This window comes from Propithecus coquereli, unplaced genomic scaffold, assembly GCF_000956105.1.
Source record: "Propithecus coquereli isolate 6110/MARCELLA unplaced genomic scaffold, Pcoq_1.0 Scaffold490, whole genome shotgun sequence".
In the NCBI taxonomy this organism is placed as follows: Eukaryota; Metazoa; Chordata; class Mammalia; order Primates; family Indriidae; genus Propithecus; species Propithecus coquereli.
In genome coordinates, this window is record NW_012150730.1 from 288,038 (window position 1) to 298,277 (window position 10,240).

Consider the following 10,240-nt stretch of genomic DNA (forward strand, 5'->3'; position numbering starts at 1 on the left):
GACCACTTGCATCTTAGTACTGCTCTGGGCAGTGAATGTTTTTCGTTTTGCTGTTAAAGGGTAGATTTCATAGTGTGCGAATGGTTCAACAACATAATACAGGCTACCACGGTTACAGGTTCTTTCTGTAAAGTATACTTTGTATTTCCACCAGAGCACAAAGTGGGGAAAGTATTGAAAGGAAGGGAATATTGATAGCTTGTAACAATTACCCATCTTTTTAAAAAAACTGTGTAATCCTCTGAAACACTGTTAAAATAACGAGTGTTCATCAGGGTGACAGAAATAGTTTTGGCTTATACTGAGAATAACCAGTTTGACACAGATGGAGGGAAGATTTTTTACACTTTTAAAAAACTATACCTAAGAATAAATTATTAAGGAATGAGCAGGCCCTGTTTGAAGAAAATTATAAGTTGCTAAGGTGTGGAAGACTTGGGTAAGTCTTTTGAGGGTGTACAAAGACTAGAAGTACTAAATTCTGTTGAAGTCCTGCAGCCATCCCAGCCATCAGCCTCCGAAGAGCTGCCGCTGGAGCCGTCTTTACTGCGGGACCAGAAGTGCAAACCCCTGACCTGGTCTGGGCTGGAAAGAAGCAGGCGGGGGGTGCAAACCAGGCATCCCCTCATCCTTGGGCCTGCACTACCCGCCCCTGCTCAGGCTTCCAAGTGGGAGCAAACCTCCCGAGATAACGTAGAGATAGGATGCAATTATGCTGCCAATGAGATTTCCTGGAATTTGACAGAAATATGGGAAAATCCAGACAGAAAGCTGAAAAAGCCCCAGTGTCTTGGGGATGAAATTTTCCGTCACCAAATCACTTAGAAGCTGTGGCAAGTCAACAAATACGGCTTGAGCACCTGCCACGGTGCCAGCCAAGTAGGGCTGGAGCACGGCGATGGAGAGCACCGGCCGTGACCCTGCTGCTGTCGGGCCTGAGGAGGTGACATTGAGCTGAGACTGCGGAGGAAAGGTGGACCAGGTGAAGAAGTTGGGGGAGACTGTACCAGGCAGGAGGATGGCACAAGTGAGGGGTGTCTCTGAGAAAAAGATGGTGGCTGTGGGAGGCCCCTTTGGTGTAAAGGGCGTGAAAGTCCGTCCCGAACAGTGATCCAGGATCCCACCAAGAGTTGCCTCATTACAACAAAAGATGCTCCTATCACCCGGAAAATTCCAGGGGATTTAGGAGCCCTGTGTCAGGAACCAGGGTCAAAGATCAAATATTAGAAGAAAAGATGTTCCTAGCATCCTAGATTTTTCCTCTTTCATATAAATGTAATAATAATATGTGGCCTTTTTCATGTGGCTTCTTTGACTTAGCGTAATGTTTTCAAGGTTCATCTGTGTTGTGGTATATATCAGTACTTCGTTCTTTTTAGCGGCTGGATATTTTGTTGGTTGGGTCGATCACAATTTGTTTGTACATTCCTCTGTTGAGGGCCGAAAAGTGGAAATAACCCAGATGTCTGTTATTTATAATGCTCCTATGAACATTCTCAGACAAGTTTTTATACGCATGTGCTTTCAGTTCTCTTAGATACATGTACTAGGAGGGGAGTTTTGAGGTCATGTGTAACTCTATGTTTAACTTTTTGAAGTTTTCCCAAACTGGTTTTGCGGAGTGGTACGGCATTCCACATTCCCACCAGCGGTGCATGAGTGTACTAGTTTTTCCGTGTCTTCACTTGTTCCGATCCATCTTTGATAAGAAGCCATTATAGTGGGTGTGAGGTATATTTAACCGTGATTTTTGTTTGCATTTCACTGGTGGGTAGTGGTGTTGAGCTTCTTTTTCTTTTCATGTGCTTTTTGACTGTCTGCCTTGCTGTGCTGTTGACTTGCAGAATATCCTGGGCCTCAGCTCAGCCCTCAGTTGGATTCTCTTCCTGCCGAGAATCCCCTGATGAACATCGAGGTTGTCGAGGTGCTCACACTGAACCAGGAGGTGGCTGGTCCACGGAATGCCCAGATACGGGCTCTCTATGCTGACGATGGGGTCCTGAGCCTCGACACCCTCAGGGAGCCAGGACAGCAACTGGTCGAGCATCCGGCTGACCCTGAGGCTGCTCGCCGGAGGTTCCGGGAGTTCCGTTATGAGGACGTGGCGGGTCCCCAGGAGGCCCTGGCCCGGCTTCGTGAGCTGTGTCACCAGTGGCTGGAGCCCGAGGCGCGCTCCAAGGAGCAGGTGCTGGAGCTGCTGGTGCTGGAGCAGTTCCTGGGCGCACTGCCTGGGAAGCTCCGGGTGTGGGTGGAATCGCAACACCCAAAGGACTGCCAGGAGGTGGTGGCGCTGATGGAGGATGTGACTTGGCTCTCTGAGGAGAAAGGTGAGTGCAGTGGAAGGGCAGCCAGAGGGTCTGCTCTGCGTGGGCTTCTGGGAGGAGCCTGCAGGAAAGAAAAGGACTCCAGGCTTCCTGGGAGGGTCGGGGGAAGGGTTGTGCCCACTCTGCGCAGACCAAAGACATCTGTGTCCCCCGTGTGTTCCCACGTCAGCCATTGAAACCCCTGGTGGGGTCCAGGACTGCGTTCTCTAAGGAGCCCACAGGCTCCCAACAGAAGCTCGCAGATAAAGTGCTGCTTTTTACCCCTTGGGAGCCCTGCTGTACCACAAGCCCTCTGGTAGCTGGTCGGACAGACCAGACTGCGGAGCTCTCGGAGCCTGCAGTGCAGCAGGAGAGAAGGGACTTGACAGACGAATGTGCACGGGACGCTGGGATCAAGACGAGCTTGGGGGTCCTGGTGGGGTTTATGGAGGCCGAGTCACTGCAGCTGGCACTTGGTGTAGAGTGGACCTGGCCAGGTAGAGAAAGGGCATGGGGAGGATGTGCCAAGCAGAGGGAGCATCGCCTGTAAGGGCCTAAGATAGAATGGATCTCAGTGTATGCAAAAATCAGGGAGAAACCGGGTAGGTCGGTGGAGGAGGGGAGCAGAGAACAGCCGGCACGGCCACGGGGGCCCCATGGGGATCCGTGTGCTGTTCTAAAGCAACAGAAAGTTAAAGCCGGGGGATCAGTCCCGGAGCTCTGGGAGCAGGTGGCACAATCAGATGGAAGCTTTAAAAATTGACCAGGCTGTAGCATGTGGTGGGTGGTGGACAGAGGACAGGAATGGGACTAGACGCAGGCTGGCTGCCCAGCGCTGTTGCCCCGTCCTCCCGAGAGAGGCGGCGGGCTGGGGAGAGAGCACACGTGTGGGTGTTTGGGAGCGAGATCCTGAGAGACTCAATTTCCTCATCAGGCTGAGTTTCGCAGAGTGCGGATGCACCTCCATTCTCCTCGGTGATGGGCACCCGGACGGTGTTTCTGAAGTGAACGAATCATGGGTTGATGTTTGTGATTGTCGAGGGGGAAGGAGGAATCCTACAGGGGGGGCGCCAGGATTTAAGAACAGGACGTCCTGGAGAAGCAGGGGTGGGAGGTGGTGGGGCCGCAGATGCGGAGTCCGGGGTGCTGTGGTCAGCAGAGTAATTGCCCCAAAGGTGTCTGGGTCCTCATTCCTGGACCCTGTGAGTGCATTGCCTTACATGGAAAAGGATCTTGCAGATAGGATCAAGGTATGGATTGGGGGTAGGCTGGATTGTTTGGGTGAGTCTGATGTCATCGCAAGTTTCTTAGGAGCGGGAGACGGGAGGATCAGAGTCAGAGGAGACGTGATGACGGAAGCAGGGTGATATAAGGCAGAGCCAGAGCCCAGTGTCTGGGGCGGCAGCTCGAAGCTGGAAAAGGCCAGGGGTGGATTCTGCCCCAGAGCCTCGAGGGAGCACAGTCCTGCTGACTCCTGGGTTTGGCCCGGCGAGGTGCACGCCGCGCCAGACTTCTGATCCCTGGAACTGTGAGCTAGCAAACTCGCGTCCATTCGAGCCACTGACATCGCATCTATTTGTCGTAACAGCAACGGGAAACCGAGTACAGGTGCCAGGGAGACAGCTGTGGAGTTCCTGACGTGAAAGTCAGTGACTTCATCCCGTTCATCCCCACAGATGAAAGAAATCAGTTAGTATCACGGTTCCAGAGAACCCTGAGAATCCTGTATTTTGTGATCATTATGTCACCTGGGACTCTTGGGCGTGACTGCGACAAATCCTTTCACAGGATGGCTCAGGGGAGGAAGAAAATTTGTTGAGAAGGTTCCAGGATGATCTAGCATCAGGCACAGCTGGACCCAGGAGCTCCGATAGGTCATCTTCTCTCCCATATGTCACCTTTTCTGCCTTCTGTTGGCTCCACCCACAGGCAGGCTGTCTCCTTATGGGCCTCCCAAGGTGGAATTTTTCTTTTCAAATGTTCCCAGCAAAAGCCTCGTTGGCCCTGATTGTGTGGCTGTGAGCTGTGTCCAGTCACCGGCCAGCCTGGGTTACGTCCGGTGCCCCCTTGATGGTGGCAGTGGAGCGTTATGGAAGCCTGTAGGACACGTGGGGACATGTAAAGAAGGCCATGCAGGAAGGAGCTGTGGTTGGGGGGCCATGGGGCCAGGTGGGGCTGTTTTCTAAGGTGAGAGAGACTTGAAGTTCACTTACAGACGGGCGCATGTCCTGGTGCTCGGAGAAGTCCATGAGGTGGCAGGAGGCCTTGGAGGCCAGAAACGGGGGCTTTGCCTTGCAGCAGGCATGAGGCAGCCATTGTGGAGGGGCTGGGGTCCGAGACAGTCCCCACGAGGGAAGGATTGGGACCAGGGGTCTCGGCAGTGGGGGCACTGGCGCCCTGTGGCCCACGCAGGGTAAGGCATCCTGTGCCCATCCGGGTGTGGCCAGACACGTGCTGGGAGCAGGAGCTGGAGGATGGTGGGGCCAAGCTGGGGAGAAGAGGGCGGGAGCAGGGACATCATGGGGGTGCAGTAGGATGCAGGGTGCGATACCCTGTGGGTTGCAGACATCGGCTGCCTTGCCCTGCCTGAGGGTGACCACACCTGCCGATCCCCTCCCAGCATTGCGGGCCCAGCCTTCCCAGGACCCTGCCTGCTGTCGTGAGGACCCTGCCCAGCAGGAGGATACGGCCGTCCAGCCAGAGACGGTGCTGCCTGAGGTAAGTGGGGAGGGTCCTCCTCTTCTGGTCACAGCATCCCCCGGAGGCAGGCCCATCCTTGAGGCCTCCCACAGGCTGGACCATTCCAAGTGTGAGGTCTTAAATTTGTGCTGGGCTCTGAAGCAACCCGAGTGTGAAGGGCGTCCCTGTCCTCTGGCCAGTGTGGCATCACTGGAGACAGGGCAGCCTGGGAGTTGAGGGGGCATGAGACAAGAAGGAGGGACCGACCAAATGTTTCCAGAGACTTCAGACGTAGAACAACCACAGGCAGGGGCATGCAGACCACATTTATATCCAAGTTAGAACGAGAGAGCCCTCATCCTTGAGAAATGCACACTTAAGTGTTCACAAGTGTCTGGGATTTGTTTCTCAATAAGCCAGAGCTAGGGTGTGGATAAAACAGGGCACGTCCTGTCTTGCCAGCAGTTAGGGTAATGGTGTGTATGTGGCATTGGTCACAGCTATTTGCAAGGGACTAATACCAGCTCAAGCGTAGCAGTAAATTTATTGGCTTTCATGTATTCTGGATTAGGCTTCAGGCAAGGCTGCATCCAGGTGATGGGAAGAATCTCTGACCATCCCCAGTCTCATGGCTCTGCTTTCTCCCATTCCTTCTCAGAGAGGCTCTTCCCCATGTAGGCCAGATGCCCCTCATCTGAGCAAAGCAGAGTGGAGGTGACCTCATGTTCCCAGAGTTCTAGTCGACTCCTCAGAAAGGACCAGTCATGGCACAGCCAGGGTGACTGTCCTGCCCTAGGTCAGGTGGGGAAGCAGTGTTTATTTTAATACGAGGAGAAGGCTCTGCAGTGGGAAGCTGTCAGCATAGTGTAGGTGAGATACAGGTGTGGGTAGGGTGGCTTGCTTGTACTTGTAGCTCTTTGAGAAGCAGGGGCTTTGGCTCCTGGAGCAGGGACCCAGTGGACCTCTTGGTCCACAAGTAGGTTTCTCTAAACAAATCGCCAAAGCAGGAGAGTCTCTAGCACAGTGAGCTGTCACAGCCGTCCTTTCTTCTGCCCCCATCGAGAACCCTGTTGAGAGACACATCTGTGACCTTACAGGAGCCAGTGACCTTCCGGGATGTGGCTGTGGACTTCACCCAGGAGGAGTGGGGGCTGCTGGGCCCCAAACAGAGGACCGAGTACCACGACGTGATGCTGGAGACCTTCGGGCACCTGGTCTCTGTGGGTAAGGCCACGCCCCTCACTCCACCCGTCCTGGGGCTGGTCTGCCACGAGGGCTCCGAGTTGGGGTTTCAGCTTCTCTGGGCCCAGCAGCAGGACTGGGCGTGCCCTCGAGGCACCGTTGCCCCATCCAGGGAGGGGCTCTAGACCGGGAGGGGTCGGGAGCATTGGGTGAACAGACACAGCCTCAAGTCTGTGCGCTCTGGCGTGTGTGAGGGAACGGGAACGCGGAGAGCTCGGGGCACGCTCCCTACCCTCGTGCTGCGCTTGTTCACCAAGCTCAGTGCTCCCCTCTTCGCTGCCGCACTGCTGCTCAGCCTCTCCCCAGGTTACATCACTCTGCTTGGAAAACAGCTGACTTTAGAACACGTGATTATGCGTGTTGTGCTGTCAGATCATCCTAGCACTTTTTATGGTATCCGCGTCTTTGGGGTTTTTTCAGGGTGGGAGACTACACCGGAAAGTAAGAAGTTAATTCCGAATTCTGATGTTGCTGAGGAAGAAGCAGCCCACAGCCTGAAAGGACAAGAATTCTCCAGGGATTGTGCTGCGTCCTCTACCTCGGGAGATGTCTCGCAGGGTGGGGACCCCGAAGTCCCAGACCCAGTGTTGAAACAAGTGGGGTCCACTCCGGACAATGCCCTCCCTCAGGAGCCTTGTGAAAATCCCGAGTCCCGGGCAAACGCTGGTCTTGACGCAAGCCAGGTTTCACTCCAGGAAATTCCTCCTAAAAAACGTTTGCGCAAACGCGGCTCTCAGGTTAAAAACGTGAAACGTAATTCACAGGTAAAACTTCATCAGAATCGCTGTGAAAGGCAGAAGGCCAGAGAAAGCAGTGGTTGTAGGAAAGTCTTCAGCCGCAGCGTTAAGCAGATTACATTTATAAGAATTCACAAAGGAAGCCAAGCTTGCAGGTGTAGCGAATGTGGTAAGATGTTCCGGAACCCAAGATACTTTTCCGTGCATAAAAAAATCCACACTGGAGAGAGGCCCTACGTGTGTCAGGACTGTGGCAAGGGGTTTGTCCAGAGCTCCTCCCTCACGCAGCATCAGAGAGTGCACTCTGGAGAGAGGCCGTTTGAGTGTCAGGAGTGCGGGAGGACCTTCAATGACCGCTCGGCCATCTCCCAGCACCTGAGGACTCACACCGGCGCGAAGCCCTACCCGTGCCGGGACTGCGGCAAGGCCTTCCGCCAGAGCTCCCACCTCATCCGGCACCAGAGGACTCACACCGGCGAGCGCCCGTACGTGTGCCACAAGTGCGGGAAGGCGTTCACCCAGAGCTCACACCTCATTGGGCACCAGAAAACCCACAACAGGACCAAGTGGAGGAAGAAACAGCCCACTTCGTAGCCCGCAAGCGGTTGAAGAGACGGTGCCTTTTCGGCTCGATCCTGCGGCGCGTCGATCGCCTGCGTGGGCCGGTTGGGAACTGGGACCGAGTGTGAAAGAGCAGCATTGAGGACGTTCCCAAGACCAAAGGACAGCCAGGGAAAGCGCTCGGCACACGATGAGTAAATAAGGACGTGAGTGGGGCATCGTTAGTATATTGGTTGAGGGGAAAAAAGATTTAATTTTTCAGTCAGTTGATTCGCTATTGTTTGTTTATTCATTTAGTCATTAAAAATGATATAAGCATTTTCAGATTTTGCTAATGGGTTTAAAAAGCCAGGTGCTTAATCTGTGCACTGATACTGTGTCTATGGTAAAGTATTTATGTATATGGACAGGACTTGAAAGAGAGTGTGGATAAATAAACTATATTTCTGAGTAGAATCCCTTCCCTTCCCTTCCCTGGCCGTGCCAGCCTCACCCTTCTTCTCTCCAACAGGGCGTGAGTCCAGGCCGAGCAGACACGTATCACGTACCAGGAGCCAGTGAGTTTTGTGGAGGAGGCCGTGGCCTCCAGCTGGGAGGACTGGGGGCTGCCGGGCTCTCCCTCCTCCGAGGAACTCGTCCTGGGGCGATGCTGGAGACGTGGGTGCCTGGTTGACGTGGTTAAGATTCAGAGTCCCTAAAAGCTGGGCCTTCGGGGGCATGGGGTGAGCTTGGCTTTAGTTCCAGACCTGAGGGCGTATTTTTAGAAAAGATGCATGGCTCCTGAGACTGCCCGGGCCTCTTGCCCTGTCCGCCTTTCCCTCGTGAGCACTGGGGACCGAGCACCCAGCCACAGCCCCCGAGGGCTCCCTGTCTCAGCCCAGGACCCAGAGCCAGATGTCCCTCCCTGCGATCAGGGTGCCATGTTCCCAGGCCCCGGTGGCACTACAGCTGGAGCAAGGGGAAGCTGCAGCTGTGGGGGGCGGTGCCCCAGTGAGCCCCGGAAGGCGGGAGTCACCGCAGGACCATGCTCACCACGGGGGCCTTTCCTCCACAGCCACCCTCTCGGCACCTTCTGCCCTTCCTCGTGTTCCCTTTGGTTTCTGAGGGCCCTCCCTGGACACAGACAGATGAGGGTGCAAACCCAGTGCAGGACTCTTGGGTCCTGCCCGGTCTTGGGAACCTGGGATCCAGCTCTTCCTCGTGACCGTCCCCTGATGGGCAGGCCCTGCGGGGCTCTGCACGGGGTCTGTGTCTGGGCAGGGGCGAGCACTGGGCTGTTGTTCATAGGTCCTTCCAGCTGCCTCTGGGGTCCCTTCCACCCCACCTGGCTCTCCTGATGGGTCCTTCTCATTCCCACTTGCCACGGAATTTATTTTTATGCGTCTCCTCAGTATGGTCACCAGAACAGTGGCTTCCCAAGGATGTCTAAGCTCCAGCCCCCGGCACCTGTGACTAGGTTAGGCCACGTGACGGGGGAGTGATGGCTGCAGGTGGAATTGAAGTTGTTAGTCCACTAACCTCAAAATAAGGACATTATCCTGCATTATCCAGATGGGCCCAGTGTAGTTACAAGGGTCCTTAGACGGGGAAGAAGAGGGAGACGGAGAGCAGAGAGATGCAGCATGAGAAAGGGGCCTTTGGACCTGGGGGACGAGGCCGCAAGCCAAGGCACGCAGGGGCCGCTGGAGGCTGGAGGAAGCAAGGAGAGGGACTCTCCAGTTAGAGCCTCCAGAGGGGAATGTAGCCCTGCTGAGTCCTGGACTTCAACCCACTCCAGACGCGATAGTGAGTGCATGTTGCTTTACACCACATCTGTGATAACTCGTTACAGCAGCAGCAGCTAACCAGTACACCTGCATCACACTCTTGCGTCAGTCTCTTCCCTGCCAAGCTCTTTCCCCGCTCTTTACTTCCACGGCCTTAATTTCCCTTCTCTTCCTAAGTTCTGTAGTCAGCGTCCAGCCCCAGCCACGACAGTCCAAGCTCCCTTCCTGCCTTTACAGACCCACGAGGCCTTGCTGCCTGATAGCCGTCCACACCAGGAGGTCTTGCACCCCATCACCGGCCCTGGCACTCCCCCCCTTACCAGTCATCCCCAGAATTTTTTTTTTATTCCCAATAATACTTTTCTTCTATCTTTATCAAAGACACAGACAAAGTGAAGCAGCAGTATAGTGAACACCCACATACCAGCTATGAAGTTCCGACGGCTGTTAGCATTTGGCCATTTCATCTAATGATAAGCAAATATATTTTTAACCATTCCAAGGAAAGTTGCAATCCTCATGACAACCTCAGAGGTCACCTCCTAAGAACAGGGTTGTTCTTGTCAGGTCACCATACCTGAGAGAATCATCAGGCACTCCCTAATGTCCTGTGATGCCAGGGCACCTACCAGCATCCCTGGGCTTTGCATTTCAGTCCAATCAAGCTTAAGGTATGACATTGGTTTGTTGTCCTAGCAACTTTTCATTATAGCTTTATTTAATGTTTTCAGGGATGAGGTCTTGCTCTGTTGCCCAGGCTTGAGTGCAGTGGTGCAAGCGTAGCTCACTTCAACCTCCGATTCCTGGGTTCAAGCGATCCTCCTGCCTCAGCCTCCTGAGTAGCTAGGACTACAGGTGCACACCACAATGCCTGGCTAATATTTAATTTTTTGTAGAGATGAGGTCTTGCTATATTGGCCAGGCTGGTCTTGAGCTCCTGGCTTCAAGTGAT

The 10,240-nt window shown here is 54.2% G+C and overlaps 1 protein-coding gene across 1 annotated transcript in view; it reads left to right on the forward strand.

Annotated features, from left to right (window-relative positions):
• Positions 1–7,751, forward strand: part of ZNF274 (zinc finger protein 274) — a 15,990-nt gene extending 8,239 nt beyond the window's left edge. The window contains exons 3-6 of the mRNA XM_012655894.1: positions 1,845–2,327; positions 4,924–5,021; positions 6,080–6,206; positions 6,645–7,751. Of these exons, the coding sequence (XP_012511348.1) occupies positions 1,845–2,327; positions 4,924–5,021; positions 6,080–6,206; positions 6,645–7,555 (1,619 nt within the window). The 3' untranslated portion in view covers positions 7,556–7,751. The remainder of the gene's footprint in view (positions 1–1,844; positions 2,328–4,923; positions 5,022–6,079; positions 6,207–6,644) is intronic.
• Positions 7,752–10,240: the final 2,489 nt, after the last annotated feature.